The sequence below is a fragment of the Mandrillus leucophaeus genome, unplaced genomic scaffold (assembly GCF_000951045.1).
Source record: "Mandrillus leucophaeus isolate KB7577 unplaced genomic scaffold, Mleu.le_1.0 Scaffold638, whole genome shotgun sequence".
In the NCBI taxonomy this organism is placed as follows: Eukaryota; Metazoa; Chordata; class Mammalia; order Primates; family Cercopithecidae; genus Mandrillus; species Mandrillus leucophaeus.
The window spans coordinates 697155-720178 of NW_012106897.1; the positions used below are offsets into that span (position 1 = coordinate 697155).

The following is a 23024-nucleotide window of genomic DNA, read 5'->3' on the forward strand; positions in this document are numbered from 1 at the left end:
TTTCTGTACTGAGAGTTGAGAACCACTTTCCTTTCCACTGTTGTTCCTATCTGTATTATTCCATCCTCAAGTGAAAAACTACTGCTCTTCTGCGGCATGGCCATTCCTCTCTCCTCTCCTATTGTTACCTACCTACCTTTTAGTCACTGCCTTTCATTCGTTGAAAATTTAGCATCTGACTCAGAGTATTTTCTTACCGTGAGTCTTGTTACAGACATGAGTGATGTTGGTGTCCACATGAATGGTCCCATACAGCATTCTTACCTTTACATCTGTATTTCTGCATTCACAGAGGAAGTTCTGTGAACCCATGCTGGATCTAACACAGCTCTGACTCTGAATTCTCAGGTTTAAATATCCATAATCTAATGATACTTTCTTCTTCTGTGATGCAGCCCTACTTTACTTCCCTTTGACTTTATGCCCTACAACCCTCTACTTTTTTACTCTTTTTTTACCCTTTTTTAACTTTATGTCCTACTCAAGTTAAAGACTGTTGCTTAATTTCTTCACCTATACTCTTACCAATTTCTTCAATTTTCCTACTTTCTCGGTCATGGTACTAGGACATGATAAAACCGCAAGCATGAATCAATCTGTTAATATTTCCTATGCCTACTCTTAGGCTTCTGGAAGGTAAGAAATACCTATGCAGATTGATACATAATTTCCAATTTCAACCAGTTCCTCTACAATAGTCTTTAACCCTCCGGTTGTGTAGTATTGAACTATTTGACTTAATAAATTTTGAGAGTTTGATGAAAGACATGGGTCTCTATCCAGAAATATACAAGAATATACACTTAAAAATTTGCTTGCAAATTTAGGGGATCTTTTGAAGCTTACTCATGTACTTCCTAGAAGTCCTTTATATCCGAGTTGAAAACTCCTGCTCTTAGTATGTATCTGTTCCATCTACCATCACACCTTTTCTTGAATCTTCAAACTCTCCACTCACCTGCTTCCTCCTTTTAGCATAGGACCTCTGTGTACATTGCAACAAATATAAGAAATTATTCAGCCCACCAACCCTGCAAACCTACTTGTATCCATACCACTTCTCTGCTGCTTTCCTCATATTACAATTAAAGAGGAACCTGTCATGTCCGTGCTGTGAAACCTAGCTGACTTTTCCTTAGAGATCTATTTCTGTTTCCTGTCTTCTCTCTAACCTTTGGCTTTAGTGTCTTTATCTTGAGTAACCTTTTAAACTTCCTGAAATCTCTATCATTAAAAAAAAAACCCTCTCCTTCAGCTTCATTTTTCCTTGAGCTGCTGGCTCTCCTTTCTTTTCCCGTTTAGTCCTGGGATACTTAGAGCTACTTTGTGTATTCTCTGACTCCTTATCTGCTGCAGTGTGGTACCTGCTTCCACCAAAGAGACCTCCTTCTGCTAAATCGAGTGGTTAGTTGTATGTCTCCTTGGAGCATTTGGCATGTGCTTTATTTTCCATGCTTGAAACCTACTCCTCCAATGAGTCTCCTGGAGTTCTTTCTTCCTGTGTGGTTTATTCTAGATGTCTGTGAGCTCTTCTTCCTCTGTCTATATCTAAAATGTTGCCGGGCGCGGTGGCTCAAGCCTGTAATCCCAGCACTTTGGGAGGCCGAGATGGGCGGATCACGAGGTCAGGACATCGAGACCATCCTGGCTAACACGGTGAAACCCCGTCTCTACTAAAAAATACAAAAAACTAGCCGGGCGAGGTGGCAGGCGCCTGTAGTCCCAGCTACTCGGGAGGCTGAGGCAGGAGAATGGCGTAAACCCAGGAGGCGGAGCTTGCAGTGAGCTGAGATCCGGCCACTGTACTCCAGCCTGGGCGGCAGAGCAAGACTCCGTCTCAAAAAAAAAAATAAATAAAATAAAATAAAATAAAATAAAATGTTAGAAGATACTCATAAGGGAAATTGGGATCTCTTCTTTTCTCTCTCAGAGTCTTCCTAGATCTCATTCATTCTTATAGCTTAAGTGAATATTACCACTATACTCTGTTGCTTAAGCAAAAAAAACTTCCTTGCCCCATATCAATCATCTGCCAAGTTTCGTCAATTCTGTTCCTTACATAGCTGTCAAAGTCACCATCTCTTTCACTCTGCACTGCTCCTAGTTAAGGCCTTCGTCATAAATTACCCAAAGTGCTATAACATTTTCTTAACTAGGTTTCCAGCTGCTAGTCTTGCCCTTTTCCAATTAATTTTCATTGCAGTCTCAATAATCACTAAAAATATCTATTTTGTATAATTTTTAAAATTTGAAGTGTCACAATTACATTGTCTGAAAAGCAGAGCTCGCCTACTATGTGTGGACTATTTCTATAATGGTTGTTTTTCTAATTACAGATAATGGTTACTAAAAATGGCTATTAAAAGTAGGAAAGGATATTAGGATGTCATTTATCATAATAGTTACTGTTCATTAAGTGTTAACTGTGTACCAGACACTGATGCAATGTCTGGCACACATTTACCTGTATGGGCCTCTTTATTGTTCACAGGAACTCTGTGGGACACTGTTTGTTAGTATTTTCCATGCGATAAAGAGAAAACTGGAATACAAAAAGAATGAAAAACTTGTTTGAAGTCTGGTCACATTATTATTAAGTTGGTGAGCCAGGATTCACACCCAGCCACTCCAGCTTTGAATCCTGAGCTTGTAGTCACTGCTCTAATGCCTCTCATGATACTGTGTTTTGCTTCATTAACTATGATTCTGAGATCTAAACTTATAGCTTAGTGATAAAAGTTAGAAAAGGGGATCATAACATTATTTCATCTAGTTCCTGGATTGAATTTCTGTTAAGGCATTACATGATCTTATTTCATCCAATAAATATTTTTAAAGATCTCTAACAGGCCAGTCAGTATACAGAGTACCAGATTAAAAATAATGTAAAAAATGTAGCACCAGTTTTTCAGAAATATTAAAAATTATGTGTTTATAATTAGGATAATTACATTTAGAAGATCTTTCTGATGATCTCCTTAAAGTCAACAACTGTCTTTTTCATCTTTGTTTACCTAGTACCTGGAATGGAGATAGGTGTTTAGCACTTAAATGTTTACTGAATATTCTTATTAGTGTCTTTTATCTTTTCTACTCCTTATTGCATTGTTTACTTATTGTTTTTATTTTAGTTGAGTTTTGTAAGAAATTGACTTACTTTTTTTTTTTTTTTTTTAACCTAGGGGATGTCCCACTCTTGTTCAAGCATTGCCAGGCCCTAGCACACAAGTCACTGCAGGCAGCAACCATACGGCAGTACTTTTAATGGATGGACAGGTCTTCACATTTGGAAGTTTTTCTGTAAGGAATTTTTAAAACATTAATAATATTGCATTATACCATTGCCTTATAATTTGTCTATATTAGCTATTTTTTTTCTGGTTCTAGTGCAGTTCTTATAATTGTTACATATGCATATTTCACGCCTTCATCTGCAACACACACAAAACTTGAATGATATTCTTTGAAGTAATTTTCCTCTCTAGCTCAGCATTAGAATTTATTGAATTTAACAGCTTTGTTAGAATTGGACATGTTTATTTCAGATTAAAGTCCTTTAAGCATTCAGTAGAGCTAATTCTGTCATATGAAAGGTTATTTCTCATCTAACTGGTAGAGATGAATTTTTCTTAACATATAGAACTATGCTATTTTGTAACCTTTTAAAAGCCTAGTTTTATTTGTTCGATTTGTTTAAAATTATACTTTCTTTTTTCCTTTTCCACCCTCTGAGTCTATCTGCCTGTCTGTTGCATAGGCGCTTGTGGGCATTCTCTCCCTCTCTCTGCACCACAACTTAAAGAGTGGAAATGCTGTAAGAATTTTGTGTAGTTTGGGCATAGTAGATATCAAGAAAAATCTTTGCGAGACTGTGCTAATACACTTGTACCATTTCTGACGTGGGTAATTACTAAGAACTCTCAAACCTAAGTGTCTGGGATGACATTTACAGCTTCTGATTTTTAAAAAACTGTAAATATGTACTTAAAATATTTTATTTGGAAATGGTTTCAAACTTACAGAAAGGTTGCACAACTAAGAACAGTGCATAGAATATCTGGTTAATGTCTGTAACCAGATTCACCTGTTGTTAACATTTTGATCCAGCATTTGCGTTACTATTGTACATGTGCCTGTTCTCTCTCACATACATAGTGTGTGTGTATGCACAGATGTGTGTGTGTATGTATGTATATAAAACTTTTTTTTTCTCAAATCCTTTGAGAATGTCTTGTGTACATTGTGGCCCGTTACCTCCTACATACTTTAGTTTGTATTTTGTGAATTAACCTAATAATTATTTTTTGTCATTTCTTTCCCCTCCAATCTAGGATCAGGCATTATGTTTGCCTGTTGTGTGTCTCTAGTCTCCTTTAATCTGTAACATTTCCACAGCTATGTATTGTCTATTATGACATTGACATTTTTGAAGAGTATATAGTACTGTTTTAAAAAATAGAATCCTCCTCATTTTTGTTTCTCTGATATGTCCTCATGTTTAGATGCAGGTTGTGCACCCAGGCCAAGATACTCTGTAAGTGATATTGTGTTTGCCTCACTGCATCACATCTGGAGGCTCAGAATATCCATCTGTTCCTCCTTGATTATATACATTTTGATCACCTGATCAAATGTCTGATTTCTATACTGTTTCTTCTTTGAAACTATAAGCAGCCTGTAGGTTGACACTCTTAAGATTCCTGCTTCTCATCAAAATTTCTCCCTAAATTTAGCATCCATTGATCATTCTTTCCTGAGCTAGTCTTTACTATAATGTTTAAAAAATGGTGATTTTTTTCTACTCCAGTAGGTACTTCGCATTTTACTCTAAGCAAGAGCCCTCCTTTCCTGTTTACTTTTGTTTCTACTTATTATTGATATAGACTCAGGTATTTGTATTTTCTTCATTATCATCTTTAATTATTTGGGTGCTTAGATTATCTCAGATTTGACCGGGGGGTGGCCCTTCATGCTGGCTCCTGTATTCTTGTGACATACCCCTTCATTTTTGGGGGCACTTCCTTTCATTCCAGCATAACAAGTTGTTCAGGGTTTATCTTGTACAGGCCCTGTATCAGTCCTAGAATCAGCTGTTTCTCCAAGAACCCTGATTCTTTTTAGTGGGGAATAGTATTAGACACCAACTGGATACTAGATGTGTTCATTGCTACAGGACGTCTTTGGATCTCCAGTACACATATATTTATATGTCCACATATGTAGATGTATTTTAGAAATCATAGGCCAGGCATGGTGGCTGATACCTATAATCCCAGCACTTTGGCAGGTGAGTGCAGGAGGATCACTCAAGCCCAGGAGTTTGAGACCAGCCTGGGCAACATAGTGAGATCCCATCTCTATTAAAAAAAAAAATTAGCTGGGTGTGGTGGCACATGCCAGTGGTCCTAGCTGCTCAGGAGGCTGAGGTAGGAGGATCACTTGAACCGTGGAGGTTGAGGCTGTAGTGAGAGCCGTGATTCTACCATTGCCCTCCAACCTGGACAGCAGAGCAAGATCCTGTCTCAAAAAGAAAGAAAAAGAAACAAGCCCACACTGTGACTTCTACTTCCAATCCATTCCCACAAGGTTCTTTCTTACCTGTCCTGTTCTATATTTATGTTCTTTCTTCCTCAGTAAGAATCTTTCCTCTCAACAATATCAATGTATTTATTTCTCACTTAATCCCCAAATATGTTTAAAATAGTTTTACATTTGCTTTGCCTGTACAAGTTCAAAAAAACAAATTTACTGAAAGGTCATTCTTGCGCCTTCCCCTACCACCTGCTCCCCACCCGAAGTCTGAAGGTGTATAGTCAAGCACTGTCCGTGTGTGGCCTAGATTCTCTCTCTCACTCCCTTTTAGTGGAAACTGTGATTCCTTTGGAACAGAGTGGGGCTCATTTGTTTCAGTTTAAGATTCCCCTCACCCTGTCCTTTGATTGAATTTTATTTCATTTTTTAAATATATAGAACATTTACATGTTGCTAAAAGTTAAGTTATACAAAAATTGTATACTCAGAGGTGTTACTTCCTCCCATATCCTTGACATTCCTGCCTCCTCACACCTTTCACTCCACACTTGGAGGTAATAAATGCCATTGTTTTACAGTTTATTCTTCTTGTGTTTCTTCTGGTGAAGATATATAAGCATGCACACACACTGTTTTACCTATGTGTATCTATGTATGTATGTATGTGTATACACAGTTACGCACTGCATAACAGTATTTTGGTCAGTGATGGACTGCATGCATATGCTAAGGTGTTCCCATAAGATTATAATAAGTACTTTGACTATACCTTTTCTGTGTTTACATACAGAAATACTAATGGGTTACAGTTGCCTACAGTGTTTAGTACACCAGCATGCTGTACAGGTTGGTAGCCTAGGAACAATAGGCTACACCATATCGCCTGAGTGTGTCATAGACTATACCGTCTAGGTTTGTGTAAGTCTACTCTGATGTTCGCACAATCACAGAATCACCTAATGACACATATTTCAGAACATATCCCTATCATTAAGTGACATGTGACTGTACATAAATATATGTATTTCCCCTTTCTCATTTTTTAAAGCTAGTAGTCTGTATATGCTCTTTTGCACTTTGCTCTTTTTGCTTCAGTATATCTCCTAGAAATCACTCCATATCAGTTCATAAGCTCTTCATTTTTTTTTTACCTCCATCGAATACTCCATTGTGTATATATATGATAGTTTATTCATTCAGTTTCTTATGTTTGTATATTTACATGGTTTCCAATACTTTGCAATAATAGTAATGAATATTGTTCGAGGTGTATCTTTGAGATAAATTCCTAGAAGTGAGATTACTGGGTTGAAGGTTAATGCCTATGTAGTTTTGTGAGATATTAACAATTCTCTTGTATTTTGCTTTCACACTAACAGTGTATGAGATTGCCTGTTTTCCACAGAATTGCCAACAGAATGTGTTGTGGTACCTTTAATTTGTGCCAGTCTGATGGGTGAGGAATGGTCCTGCTTACTTTCAAGTTCTTTTGCCTTTAGTTGGTGCCCTGATCCTTAAATTTCGGATCCATATTTAGTATTTTGGCATTGAAGGTTAACTTTCTCTTTGGAGGGATGTGTTTCCCTGTGCTTTTTCTAACTTCTCCACACGCCTCTGTTCTTCTTAAGAACTTCCCCTTTCATGCTGTGCACATGCTCAGGTTTGCAGTAGCAGGCGGGTGGAGAGAACTCTTGGAATTTGGCTTCTGCTTACAGGAAACATAAAGATCATGACACCCGCTGTCTCCTTATACTGCTGAAGGTTTGAGTCACCTGTAGATTTGTTTGCACAGCATGTTTTTGTGTCTTTTGAGGTGGTTATGTGAGTGATAAGATTTGAAGCCAGACAGTCATTGTCCTCTAGTCGCAGCAGTCCTATTTGTGAGCTTTTATGAATTTAAATGTAGCTCATTTGTAACCACATTCTGAGTCTTTACGGGGTTGTGCAGATATCTGACACATTTTTGGACTGCTTTTCTTCATGTTAGTTGGTAGTAAGGGAATACATATTTATTTCAATAGTCAATGAAAAAGATCAATGAAAAAGAAAAGAATTTATTTTTCCTCCAAAAGCAGAATATATCCCTGAATGTGATGTATTTTGCTCACTATTTACCTTTTTTTTTTTTTTTTTTTTTTTTTTTTTTGAGACAGAGTCTCGCTGTGTCGTCCAGGCTAGAGTGTAGTGGTGTGATGATCTCAGCTCACTGCAACCTCTGGCTCCCAGATTCAAGTGATTCTTATGCCTCAGCCTCCCGAGCAGCTGGGATTACAGGCACGCACCACCACACCCAGCTAATTTTTGTATTTTTAGTAGAGACGAGGTTTCCTTTGTTGGTCAGACTGGTCTCAAACACCTGACCTCAAGTGATCCTCCCACCTTGGCCTCCCAAAGTGCTGGGATTATAGGCATGAGCCACAGCACCTGGCCTCTGTTTACATTTTTATGCTCTCTTATTTTTCTTTGTCAAAAAATGAGGACAGATCTTAAAAGAGGGTGAGAAATAAATGTTGAATGTTTTGACTGCTTCTCTAATCATGTGCTTGCCATGTTTCCTTTCCTGGTTCTGTCCAGGGATTGAAGCTCAGTTACTTCCACAGTTAGTTTGTGGCTGTGTTTTCTCGCTGTGCTACCTGGTGGTTGGATGAGAACGTGACCAGAGTGTTCGCAGTGCTCCAGGCTCCCTTGTTCCAGAATGCTGTGGGGGGAGAGAGGTCCTGAGCCAGGGGTGGAGGAATGTCTACTGAGTCAGTGTCATCATTCTTTTATTCTTTTTCAGCTACAGGCTTACTAGTGAGAAACTTCCTATTACTTTTTAAATTAAACTCTTACCTGACCAGGTCCCTATAAACAGCCATACTTTTAAAGTGGTTAATAGTTATTTGCTTAAAACATGATACCTTGCCATTGGTTGTGCTGTTTGTTTTAAAACATAAATGAAATAACTTAGGGACATACCATGTGAAAACAACATTACATATTTTTCTAATTGTATTCACAGTTCCAGTATTTATTTTGGTCTTTTTACTTGAATATTCTCTGGTTATATGAGTTCAATAGTGACTTTCTTTTATACTATCAACTTATGTCAAAGTGACTTTTTAAATGAATAATTTGGAATACTAATATTTTAACATATTGTGTATATTTATCATACTTTTCATTTAAATGTAGGTGAAGACAAAGTATTTTGGAGATACATCTTGCGTGGAAAATATTTCAAACTTTTTTTTTTTAAATAATACACTATATAAGACTTTCCAGGAATAATAGAAATTATTTTATTACTTTATACATGTTTGGTCCAAATTTCTTGTATATTGAATTTATTTTAAAAACCCAAACTAACAATTGGTGAAAAATAAGGTTTCACAGAGTGATTTTTATCTACTACCTCCTTAACTTTATGAAAATTAAATTGTTTACACAGCAATATTGTTAATATGGTTTATTTAATCTTTTAGAAAGGACAACTGGGCAGACCAATTTTGGATGTGCCATATTGGAATGCAAAGCCAGCTCCCATGCCTAACATTGGATCAAAATATGGAAGAAAAGCTACTTGGATAGGTGCAAGTGGGGACCAGACTTTTTTGCGAATTGATGAAGCACTTATTAATTCTCATGTACTTGCTACATCAGAAATTTTTGCCAGTAAACACATAATAGGTAATACCAAAAATAAACAACTGCCCCTTCCAAACTCGTCTTGATTGATAGTAAACGGTTTATTTTTCCCTATAATGAAATATACTTTTATAGCTTTTTGTTTTCTTTCTGGTCAAAGAAATTTAAATAAAGCCTGTAAATGTCTGTGTTTATATGTGTCTGTGTGCTGAAAGAATGGAATAATTGGGAGATCTGGAAACCACAGTATTCGTGAGCTAGACAGTGGTAGAACTATAAACTAAATTCTAGTAGGAGAAAATCCATATTGGAGTAAGAGATTTTTATGTATTGTTTCTTGCTAAATAAATGTTAGAAATTAATTTTTATGGGAGGTTATATAAATCAAACTTTGAAGTTTCACGAAGACCAACGTATCAATCTATACTGTGTCCATGATACTGTGAATAATTATATAATAGAGTCGTATAGCAAGAGATTAGGAGCATGTGTTGTGGATTTAGACATGTTGAGGTTTTACTCCTAATTCTCCCACTTAAAGATTTTTTATCGTTCTCCGCTTATTCATCTGAGAATGAAGATGATATTACTTACTTTATGGGTTTTGGGGAATTAAAAAAGGTAATATATATTAAAATTATATATAAGTGTTTTTTTCTTAAGGCTTGGTACCTGCTTCTATATCAGAACCCCCTCCATTTAAATGCCTTCTGATAAATAAAGTGGATGGGAGTTGTAAAACTTTTAATGACTCAGAACAAGAGGATCTGCAAGGATTTGGTGTGTGTCTTGATCCTGTATATGATGTAATTTGGAGGTAAGCATCTCAGTTTATAAAACAGTAGTAAATAAGTTTTGATGCTGTTATACTCTTATGGTAATATAAACTATATTTACAGGTGGACTTTTCACACATGAGTACCCTCCTGTTTATTTAATAACTGCAGTTCTGTCTCAGTGATTCACAGGGACCTTTATAGTATAGCATAGTGGCTAAGAGCATGCATTTTGAGCAACACTACCTAGGTTTATCCGAGCTCCACAACTTGCTTTTTGTGTCACCCTGGAGAAATTACTTTGACTGTGTGCCTCAGTTTTCTCATTTACGACATGGGGATGCTAGTACTGCACAGTGCATAGTAGGTGCCATAGAAGTGTTTGCTATTATCATTATAATTATTAATTTTACTGTTGAGAGTTCTGTTGTTATTTTTAGTCTGTCATCAATCCTGTTTATATTGTATATAATTCATTCTATTTTTTGTTCTCATAATTATTACTATGAGGAGGAAATTATGCTAAAGACAATAAAGAACAAAGAAGATAATTGAGCTTGCCCTTTAGAAATGTGCATTAAAAAATACTCTTATTGGTAGAGAAATATACAGGATTATATGCACTCTGGGAATTATTAAAATGTAGAGATAAATAGGGCACAAAAGAGACTCAAGAATTGCATGTGTTTAAAATTTATTGTGGTGCTTTATATACAAAATGAATAAGTAAGTTACCCTTCTTCGGGTTTCTAGCTTTGGATACTAATAGGAGGTGTACCCTGCCATCACCACAGTGTCTCATCACAGGGCTGAGTACTTCTTTCCTTTTGCGGCTGGCCTTAGTGGGCAAGATTCCAGTAAGTTGAAAGGTTGAAGTGGTGTGAGTGAGGAGAGTGAGGAAACTTTTTCACTGTCTTCCTTCTTCTACCCATGCCTGCTTGCATTCTCATCAGACAGCCAAGTTCTGAGAGGCTACGTGGTAGCAATGGGATAGACTATCTCAAATGCCTTGCCAACTCCTTGGTAATTTTCTTCCTTGTTCCAAAATAGAGATTAATCATGAGGCTTGCATTCAGAGTGAAGAGACTGCTGCACTTCCCAGGTTGCTGGCCAGCTTACTCTCTTATTTGGGCATTTTATGAGAAGGCATAGTGGCCAGTATTGAGTTGAGTACATCTCAAATCAATTACATCTCCCTGGCAGCATCGTGCAGGGTAGATGAAATAACAAGAGACTATGGGTGAGTGGTCTTTTGTGATCATTCTTAGGCAGACATAAGGTATTAAGAACCAAAGTTAGAGTGGTCACAGTGGGATAGAATGGAGGGGATAGAGAGGAGAATAGATGTAAAGATAGAATTGGCTGCAGTTACTTACTGATTAGAAGTCAGTGTTCAAGAGACTTAGTTACCAAAGAGCAGGCTCTGGTTTGGACTTAGGTATAAATTGATGTTTTATTGTTTTGTAGTTTTTACATGTTTTATTTTTAAAAGAATTAAATTTGCATTAACAAAACAAAAATAAAAATTGACAGTATGGAATCTGTTTCTGGATGCGTTCACTAAGTTAGCAATAACAGTATAACTAAGTCTAATGGCAAAAACTTACTTGAAAGAGAACCATTTCCCTGGGGTCTTAACAGAACTCTGAAGTATGATATTTAGCTGGTCAAATCTTGTCTTTTTCACTTATGGTGGTAGCAGTGGGACAGATGATCTCAGATGCCTTGCCAGCTCCTTGATCAATTTCTCCATTGCTGGAAAACAAAGATTAAGAGATGTTTTGGTGAAACAGCTGAGAGGTATTTTTCTTTAAATCAGGATCAGAATTTCTGTTATGCTGACTTCTGGCTGGTTTGTGTCTTTTGTGTTTTTCGGTGGGACACTTATACTTTACAATTATCGTATGCATTGCACATCCAATATTAGCTTACTTTGACTTTCCTTCTGGCCTGCATCTGCTTCCTTTTATATTCTTCAGGAGCAAACTTTGCCTGAGTAATTTGAAACATCTATAAAGAGCAGATAAATGTTAAGAACACCTATTTTATTTCCCACATACAAATTTACACAAATAATATGTGAATTTGTGTTATTTAAAAAAAAAAAAAAAAAAAAAAGCAAAGCAAAAATACATACAGGAAAAAGGACGGTCATACTCTATATCTGTTTCTTTTCCAATACCAAATCCCACTAGCCTTCTCTGTGGATCACAAGTATGAAGTTTGATTTAAATTGTCTGACACCTTTTAAAATGCATGTATTTTTCTTTTTATGTAAATAAAGACATTCCTACTCTAAAAGTTAGATTTTTGCTCAAAAATAATTTAGAGATCTTTCCAAGTCAGTATTTAAAGAACAGCTTCATTATTAAAATTGTGGAATTCTATAGTCTGGATATACCAAGTATACTTAACTGTTTGCCCATCAGTGAACATTTTAGATTTTTTTAATATTACAGTATTACCTACAGTGCTACAGTGAACAAATACACAGGTATCTACATACAGAATTTTATACACATGTGGGAGTATTTCCGTAAGCTAGTTTTTACAATGTAGAATTGCTGAGTTAAAAGATAGGCTCACAGAATTGTAAAATGACTGAAGTAAGTCTCAATCACTTTAGAAGCTTATATTGCCAAGGTTGAGAAGATGCCTGGGAAGAAAAGACAAGCCACAGACAATGTGTGCCCTGTACTTTTTCTGAAGAGGTTTGAGGGCTTCAGCATTTAAAGAGGAAAAGCGAGCAGGAGGAGAAAGGGAAAAGAAAAAATTAGAGGATGTGGTCACATTCTTGTAAGGTTTTGATTAGGCTTACTGAATCCACATGTTGCACATGAAAAGGAAGGGGTAGAGGAAACAGTGAATTTTGTATTTGGAGTTAAAGTAAACACAGAGTAGAGGAAGTAGTCAAATATGCATTCATCTGGAGCGGGTGGGGCTTGGTGGGGGGTGCAGATAATTTCTAGTCTCTTCTTGTCCCTTACCATGAATTTTCCAGAACCAAAAAGAGATTTGAATCCACGGATATTAGCAACTATATGTTTCCATTATTTACCATCAAGAGAGTTAATGAAACTGTTGAACACTGAAGACCGAGGGAAAATCTTAGAAGCAACTAGAGAGAAAAGAATGATCACCTGAACAATGAGATCAAGACTTCCCAAAAGCAATAATGCAATAATGTTAATGCTACTAATTATAGAAGCTACCATGATATAATTTATTTTCCTCCAAAGGCTTTTGAAAAATAATTAAAAAATTTTTTAATTGTGGTAAAAATACAATGTAAAATTTACCATCTTAATCATTTTGAAAGTCTGCAGTCAGTAGTGTTTAGTGTATTTATGTTATTGTGAAATAGATCATCAGAACTTTTTTTTCTCGGAAAACTGAGACTCTAGATTTATTAAACAACAGCTTGCATCCCTCACTTCCCCACCCCTAAAAGAGGTCGGGAAGTGGAGATAGCTTTTTGAAGTTTTTGTTACAAAAGAGATAAGAGAAATGGGATGATGAAGATATTGTGGGTTCCTAATAGTTTTTTATTGGTTTTTACTGTTTGTTCATATGGTTGAACATCCACATCCATTCTATCTGTGCTTCCTTTCTGTGGATAGCATTCCATGTCCTTGCCCATTTTTGCTATGGATTGATTGTTTCTAGCTCTTATACGTTGAGGATATTGTAGCTTTGTCTCACATGTACACTTCACATTTTTCTTCAACTTGTCCTTTGTCTTTAAACTGTTTTAATGGGGTATTTGTTGAGTTTCATATTTATATGTATGTATCAAAACTTTAAGTATACAGTCAGTTGCTGTATTTTTAAAGTATTATAATCTACATTACTGTTTTCAAATTATTTCATCTTTAGTGATGTAGTTTTTTTATATGTTTAGCTTAGATCCAGAAGATAATGAGCTGTATTTGTCCTCTTTGAGCTGACTGTATTATTTATTCTCTTTGTATCATCAGTTATGTTTTAGGAATTTTTTTTAAAACAAAACCAGGTGTTGTAATTATTCTTTTTCTTTAAAGGTTTCGACCAAATACTAGAGAGCTGTGGTGTTACAATGCAGTGGTTGCTGATGCCAGGCTTCCCTCTGCAGCAGACATGCAGTCCAGATGTAGTATTCTAAGTCCTGAACTTGCCTTGCCAACAGGATCAAGGGCCCTCACTACCCGATCTCATGCAGCTTTGCACATTTTAGGTAGGGTTGCCATTTGATGTACCATTAATTCACATAAATGTGTGCTATCCAGGGTTTTTTTTAGAGTATTTAAATTTATATATAATTCTGTCTTGTTTGTTAAATAATAATAATATACAAAATAAGTTAAATCCTCTAAGAGGCTAATTCCACAGAAAACAATACCTGAGACCTGTACTAACACCATCAAAGATTTATGTATGCGCATTTGTTTAATTTTCCCAGAGGTAGACCCTTAAAAATAATGTTTTTGCTCAACTTGAATGTATAAACTTTTAAAGATATGATAAAATGTTTTTGCAGCATACTTATTTTGTAGCTGGAAACTTTATATCACTCTACATAACTATGTGTTTTGTTGCTTTTAAAAATGATCCTTAAAAAGACTCATTTTAAGACTCTAGCACTTGCAGTTGTGAAATCATATTCCTAAATATAATTACTAGATCATAAATATAACTCTTTGTTTCTTTTTTCTCAAATTTCATTTTGGTTTCCGTTGTAGACACCCAAAACTAGCATTGATTAAGGTTCTGTGACACTAATGTGTCTTCCTCAAGTAATACTTTAAGAATCAAACTAATTTGGAAAGTTTCATAAAAGGAAGAACCTTGTAAGATTTCAAAGGTTAAGTGATTTCAACTTTTCAGAGATCCAGTTTTCTGTAAAAGGTTATCATATGGCATGTTTAAATATGATCATTAATCAGACAAGGGAGAATTTGTATTGGTTTTAAGCATTCTTCCATTAAATGAAGAAAATTATTTATTTTAATTTATCCCCTATAGCATTTAATGTCATCAATACCATAGGACATTTTGATTTCAAGGAATTAAATTTTGTTTATTTATTTTTAGGTTGTCTTGATACCTTGGCAGCTATGCAGGACTTAAAAATGGGTGTTGCAAGTACAGAGGAAGAGACTCAAGCAGTAATGAAGGTTTATTCTAAAGAAGATTATAGTGTGGTAAACAGGTTTGAAAGTATGTATACTTAGGTTTAGGAAATATTGTCTTACAGCTGAAATATATATGGATCTTTTAAAACAGATTATGATTTATATATTCTAGGTCATGGAGGAGGCTGGGGTTATTCTGCTCATTCAGTGGAAGCTATACGTTTCAGTGCCGACACTGATATTTTACTTGGTGGTCTTGGTCTGTTTGGAGGTAGAGGAGAATATACTGCTAAAATTAAGGTAAAGTTCATCAACAGTGTTGCCCTTTTTTGTTTGAAGATACTGATTTGTACTTAATTTATTATTTTATTATTTAATGTCTCTTTTTTTCCTTTTTAACTTGGTTTATTTTGTTGCTTTTAATGCTTCTTTTTTAAAAGGGATAGAGAAAACATTGCTAAAATCAAATACAGTAATACTACATTAGTAATTCATTAAAAATCAAAATTCTGTAAGAAGGGAAGAAATGAAAAGAAAATTATTTTTCAACAATTTACTACTGAAAAAAGGCTATATCTCAGTCCTTTGTATGGAACTTCTGCTGGCCTAGCAATACCAGCGCCTGTTTATGTGGCTACTTTCTTATAGCCATTTTAATGACAGAGGAGGCACAACTGTTTAGGGACATTTTGATGTAGCTAAAAAGTTGTGAGCATTTTTAATGCCAAATACTATGTAAACAGACATCTTCACCCCAGGAGTGGAGACCAGGTATGAGTGAGCGATAGTGTTAGGGGAGGATTCCATCTGATAGGCAAACTAAAAATCATCGAGAGTCATATGTTCACTACACCTGTTCGTGTCCAAAAGGGCCAACAATCATCCTAAACAAAGTATATGTTCATTCTTTGAATATCCACTAATAGCTTGAAGGTTCTGCTTCTCAAATTACCTGATTTTGTCCTAAAAGTGAAAGAAAAAACTAGTTTCTGCCTGGATTTCAATAGCAGGCTTCATAAAAAAATCTCAATTAAATGTCATCTGTTCAGGAGGTATTTTCTTAGTTCTCTCAATAATATCTAAAAATGATACCAATATGTTAACACTCTTCTTCATAATGATGGTTTCCATGGACATTCCCCATGGAGGCTCAACTAGAACTGACAAACTTAAAGAAATATTTGCTTATTTCTGGTTATAGTTGGAATACATACGCTAAAAAAGCAGATAATGTAAGAATGAATAAAGTAAAAATTTAAAGCTCCTGTAGGTATATGGAGTATAGCGATAGAATAATGATTAAGAACGCTTGTAGCACATGTATTTTGATAATAAGAAAAACAGTAGTTTGGCGCTTTTCAGTGCGACTGCTTTAAGGTGGTTATTTTAGGATGTCTGGATTCATCCTCACGTTAGAGAAGCAACCTCAATGTGTTATGTCATTCTACTTGACAACGTCTAATAAGCTCATCAGGAGGATGTATTTTTTCTAGCTCTAAGAGATTTTTTATTTTCGCAATAGTGAACAACATAGTGGACCTTATCTTCAAACACTGTGGTATGTAGAATTATAGAGGCCTTCCATATATGTTGTTTTTATATTGGCCTTATTTTTCTTTTTCAAACTCAAATTCTACCTCACTCCTCCTGTCCTCTGGAAATGATCTTGCCTTTTGTATTCAATTATCCAGTGAGTGGACTAAGGCCTTTCAACAGTAGTCAGTCTTTTTTCCCCCTCCCTTTACCTCTCTGTAATGTATACATTTGTTAAGCCCTTCTTTATTTTTTTGTTTTGTTTTCATACCTCTAGTTGTTTCTTCTATCTCTTTGTAGGTTCATTCCCTTCCACCTGGCCACTGAATGTAGGAGTTCCTCAAAGACCTAGCCCTAAGCTCTTCACATATTCTCATATGTATTCTCTTTTAAGCCCAAAGTTTTAATAGGCATCAGCATACCATAATCCCCAGATTTGTATCTCCAATTCAGACTTCTTTGATGCATTTTCATGTAAATATGTTAAAGGCACATCAGTTATCAGTCATAATATCTCAACTGAATTCATGCTCTTCCACTGATCTCTCTCTCTCTCATGATTAGTACCATCCTCCGTATGCTTGATACATAGGCCAGAAACCTTGACATTTTTCTTGATAGGCCTCCTATATCTCTGTCTTACCCACAAAAAAAAAAACACTTCTACCACTACCCTAGGCAAAGCTGTTTGTCTTGGACTATCCCCCTAGCTAGTCTCTGTACATATTCTTTCTATACTTTCTGTCTCCATTCTCTCTCTCACCATTCCTACTTGAACCTACTCCAGTCAGATTTTTGCCCCCACCACTGACATTGCTGTTGTCAAGGACACTGATGACTTTCATATTGCTAAATTCGGTAGTCAAGCCTCAGCTCTCATCTTCCTAAACCAGTCAGCTGAATTTAACCCAATTGAGCTCTTCTTTGAAATACTTTCTTCCCTTGTCCCCAGGACACCACACTTCATTTTCCTTTTGTCCCACTGACTGCTTTTCTTAGTCTCCTGCTGGTTGCTCATCATCGTCCTGACCTGTAAATGTTGGAGTGCCAAGAACTCAGTTTTTGACATCTTTTAAAAATATTCTCTTCCTCATAGTGGTCTAGCGTCATGGACATTTATCTCTGATGACTTTTAAACTTACAGACCTCTTCTCTGACCTTTAAACCAATATGTACAACAGCCTATGCTGTGTCTCCACGTGACTGTCTGATAGGCATTTTGGAGGTAACGTATTCAGTACTGTGCTTCTGATGATCTGCCTAAACCTGCTATCCTCATGTTCTTCCCCATCCCAGGTAACTGACTCAGCATGGAGTTAACTTCATTCTTCTGTTTCCTCAGGCCAGAAATCTTGGAGTCATCCTTGATTCCACTCTTTCTTTTACACACATCTCCTTGGCAGCAAATATTGTCAGTTCCACTTTCAAAATAAATCCAGAATCTAACCACTTCTGAAAACTGCCACTGGTATCAGGTTGGGTCATGCCACAGCTGTTCTCATCTGAATTATTACAACAGCCTCCCAGCTTGTGTTCTGTGTCTGTCCTCACCCCATTTATTCCGTTCTCAGTATGGCAGAGTGATTCTCTTAAAATGTACAACAGATTGCGTCATTGTCTCTTCAGAATCCTGTAGTGTCTTCCTATGTTAAAATGAGAACCAAAGGCCTTAGAAGGACCTACAAAGTCCCCATCAGAACTGGCTGTCATCACCTCTCTGACCTTTTGTTCCACTAGTTGTTTCACTCTAATCTGGTGACACCTGCCTGCTTATTGTTCCTCAGACATTCCAGGCACAGTCAAATCTCAGTACCTCTTCACTTGCTGTTTCCTCTTAACTACAGCTCTCTTCACTTCAGCACCTACATAGCCCACTTCCCCATCACCTTCAGAGCTTCATTCCCTGATAAGCCTATTTAAAACTAAATTCAATTACCAACCATAGACTTACTCCCAATAGCCCCCAATTCTTTGTTCGTATTGTTTGCCCCTTTATGCCCAATTTCCAGAACTGTGCTTGGCATACAGTATGTGTTCAAAAATATTTGTTGAATGTAAATACAGGAGTCGGGTTAGGGATAAATTATTAAGAACCTTCATATCATGCTGTGGAGGAGATGAGAAACCAAGGAATAATTTTTAGATTAAGAAAGTATTCTGATAAGATATTTTTATAAGGGTACTAAGGGTCATGAAACAATTGCAAAAATCCTCAACTTTGTGGAAAATGGGTTAGAAGAAGGAAAGAATGGAGATAAGACTAAATAGTTGTTGAAATATTCCAGCCAGCAATAGGGGATATGGTTGAATTGACAAGCTTTGGTACCAGTAAGAGAATAGAAACAGTAATGGCAGAGAAATGAAAAAGGATTATTTCAGACTATTTTGTTTTAAGACAGAATCTCTTTGGTAGCCCACACTGGAGTGCAGTGATGCCATCTTGGCTCACTGCATGCAGCCTCTGCCTCCTGGGTTCAAGCAATTCTCCTGCCTCAGCTTCCAGAGTAGCTGGGACTACAGGCATGTGCCACCACACCCAGCTAATTTGTGTATTTTTAGTAGAGATGGGGTTTCACCATGTTGACCAGGCTGGTGTCAAACTCGTGACCTCATATGATCTGGCTGCCTCAGCCTCCCAAAGTGCTGGGATTACAGGCGTGAGCCACCAGGTCTGGCCTATTTCAGACTTTTTATCTGAGAGACTAGGTGAATGAAAGTACCATTAAGCAGAACAGAGAAGGCAGGAGGAAGGTATAGAACTAGTAGGATGAGGGGAATCCAATGACTGTTGAGAGTAAGAGCTGAGCTGGAGAAAGATTTCTAAGTCATTAGCATATAATTTTGCATTTTAATCTTTATCTGCCTCTCTTGCAATTAACTTGCCATAATTATCGAGAGGAAAGGCCTCTTCCTCATAATTCTTATTTTCACTTAATTTCATAACCTTTTTCTATTGGATATTTTTTCTGTTTTTTTTTTTCTTACCCAGAGGATCTTCCCCTCTTTTTTAAGAGTCATTTTTTTCATGCTTTTTATCTTTATCTTTTTCTCATGCCATATTACTTCAAACTATATTTTGTTACCTATTGTTTTTAAGGATTCTTGCATTGCTCTTCTTTCTGTGTAGCTAATATTTTTCTACTCTTTTTTATTTATTTATTTTTTTAAGAATTCTACAGTATTCACTGAATTTTTAAAAGTACTGTGAGATGGGAACTGTTAGTATCCACCCACCTTTTATGGATGAGGAAACTAGGTCCCAGGATCTCACAGTTAGTAAGTGATGAAGCTACCTCATTCTAAATGAGGTAGAATCTCACTTAGTGAGAAACTCACTTAGCTAAAATTTTTTGGTTGAGTACTCTCACCTTTTTCATATGCTTATGTCATGTACAAAACTTGTATAGAACTATTTAGAGCATTTGATATAAATAAATATATAAATTAGGAAAACAGAGATTAATGTAGGCCATAAAACCTTGTTTCTTATTTTAAATACATATATTTGTGTATTTCACATAATAATGTTAAAAAGCAGGTACTCTGATTTTTACATTTGGTATGGTCCAGCATACATTGATCATGCACAAAATTATGAACACATTGTTCATCAGATTTGTATAGCTGGTTTATATAAATGATTATCTTTCTCCTTTCCTTAGCTGTTTGAATTGGGTCCTGATGGAGGAGACCATGAAACTGATGGTGACCTTCTTGCAGAGACTGATGTATTGGCTTATGACTGTGCTGCTAGGTAAATAATTTGTGCATTATTCATTGTAACTCTTGCATACTTAATATTAAAAATTTATTATAAATGAATAAACATACTTTAAAAGGAAGTTTTAAATCTGCTATGAATATCAAATGCTTGAGAAATTAAATTATATATTAAGCAATGTAAGTATTGCTTTCAAAAATGCTGAATTAAAACTAATAATACACTTCATAAATTTATTTCACAAGTTAATTCAATTGTTTCAATATTGAAGGTAAAAATAGAAATATGCATATATTTTACACACCTTTATTTTCATGCATCTCTTACGGAATACCTAGTATGTTAGTGTTCTAGTAATAATACAGTTATTTATTATTCCTAGCATTACAGGCAATAAGTAATTAGTGTCAAGTGGTCATATTTGGCCATAATTCAGATTACCCATGTACTCTGACATCATGCTGGTAGAATATACTTGATAATAACACACTTGGGGAGGTGAGCAGCTTTACTGAAAGCTTTTGGGAGTTTATAAAAATTAGTATGTTTATTTATGAAGCTTCATTAAGTAGGAGGATACTTACACTTTATCAGTCCTTTGTATGTAATCCTAAGAATTATCTCAACATTGTGTTATGATCAGTATTCCCTGTTTTGAAGCAAGGAATATTATGATAAGAAAAATTATAAACTGAGCTTCATAGTAGTAATAGTGTGCTATGTTTCCCAACAATAACTATGTTAAAACCTTGTAGGTTTTTTTGGTAGTGAAAATGTATATTTTCAGAAACAAGAATGATCGTAAGATACTGACTTTGCTTATACAAGATAGAAATACTTTTGAAAATGAAAGAGTAAATCTAAAGAAAATTTTGACTGTTTCTTAGGCATTAACTAATATCGCAAGTTTTTTTTAGTAACCTTTAGTGTTTTATACAAATGAATATTAGGGAAAAATCTAAGAAAGCTAATTGATTAATTTTCAGCAAAGCCTTAAGGTGCCATTGTCATTTGCTGTATTTATTTATTTATTTATTTTTATTTTTGAGACAGAGTCTCACTCCGTGGCCTAGGCTGGAGTACAGTGGTGTGATCTCAGCTCACTGCAACCTCTGCCTTCCAGGTTGAAGCGATTCTCATGCCTCAGCCTCCTGAGTAGCTGGGACTACAGGTGCATGCCACCAAGCCCGGCTAATGTTTGTATTTTTAGTAGAGATGTGGCTTCACCATGTTGGCCAGGCTGGCCTCGAACTCCTGACCTCAAGTGATCCTCCTGCCTCGGCCTCCCAAAGTGCTGGGATTACAGGAATGAGCCACTGTGTCTGGCTACCATTTGTTTTTGACCATATGAGTTTGAGTCGAAAATATAAAACACAGTTTCATTTATAGAGAATCATCTAGGATTTCTTCATTAGCTCGTGTACAAAGCCCAGACTCCTAAGGCATTGGGAGCATTAAAGGATTTCCATAACATCCAGCATCTTTTTTGACTTTCTACTGCTACTCTTCTGTAGCTGTCTTAATGCATTAATGAAATTGATAATGAACACCTTGCCATTTCCTGACCTCTTTTGTACTTCCATACCTCTACATATTTTTTCATGACATTCTCCTGTTTCTTTAAATGCCCTTTATTTCTTCTTTCAATTCCAGCTACAACCAATAAACATTACTTCCACTCTGTTACCTAGTACTTTTTAACTTGTTTATAGCCTTTAGAAGATGCCCTTATTTATTGTCTTTTTTTCTTCTTCTAAATTAATAATGTTTGTATAGATATTATGTGACAGACTGCAAACACCCATCTGACTTAATTCAATCTTCAGGACAACCCTATGAGCTAGATATTATTTTCACCCCAGTTTTCAGGTGAAGAAGCTAAGGTACTGAGAGGATAGAGTAACTTGCCCTGTGTTGCCCTGCTAGCAGGTCACAGAGCTGGGCCTTGAACCCAGACCACCTGACTCCAGGGCCATTTTCTTAATATTCTGCCTCTCAAAACTATTTAACTGAATGAATGAGCTTTAAAACTAAAGTTCAGATTTTTATTTTCCAGCAAAATTTGCATGTTTTTTAACATCAGTTTAAAACATTCTATCTTATTTTAATATGAAAGTTTTATAACATTTAAGGATATTGTAGAATTCAACAAGAGGAGGAAGAAATGTAATTCTATCACCATAACACAAATTACTATACTTGGCTTGTGTTCTCGTCCACACTTCTTAGAGTGTTTTTAATGTTGTTTGATAAGAATTTTGTAATACAGTTAGTTTCATGTTTTTCTTCATAAGGGATTTTGAAAAAATAAATATATGTGACAGAGAAGTAAAAAAATACTGTCTTTGACTCACTAATTTTTTATCAGAGAAAAATACGCAATGATGTTTGATGAGCCTGTTCTCCTGCAAGCTGGGTGGTGGTACGTAGCATGGGCCCGAGTGTCAGGACCCAGCAGTGACTGTGGATCTCATGGACAGGCGTCTATTACCACAGATGATGGGTAAGTAAATGCCCAAGTGTTACTTGAGCAATTCTTATTTTTGTTAGAGGAATATTGTTTTGAAACCTCAGAGGACTTTCAGCAGGATTCAAAAGCTTAGGAAGACTAGAGCATGATATAACTGTTAAAAATTAAATTCATGTAACCTCATGCCAAATTAAGGTCTAGACAGAACAAGGAAAGAATAAGACCACTGTACTTTGCTCCTGTCAGATAGTATT

At 35.9% G+C, this 23024-nt stretch overlaps 1 protein-coding gene across 1 annotated transcript in view; it reads left to right on the forward strand.

The window, feature by feature from the left end:
• Positions 1-23024, forward strand: part of MYCBP2 (MYC binding protein 2, E3 ubiquitin protein ligase) — a 271487-nt gene that overhangs the window by 98246 nt on the left and 150217 nt on the right. The window contains exons 21-28 of the mRNA XM_012000660.1: positions 3183-3300; positions 8997-9201; positions 9823-9976; positions 13976-14148; positions 15006-15131; positions 15219-15346; positions 20242-20333; positions 22669-22803. Of these exons, the coding sequence (XP_011856050.1) occupies positions 3183-3300; positions 8997-9201; positions 9823-9976; positions 13976-14148; positions 15006-15131; positions 15219-15346; positions 20242-20333; positions 22669-22803 (1131 nt within the window). The remainder of the gene's footprint in view (positions 1-3182; positions 3301-8996; positions 9202-9822; positions 9977-13975; positions 14149-15005; positions 15132-15218; positions 15347-20241; positions 20334-22668; positions 22804-23024) is intronic.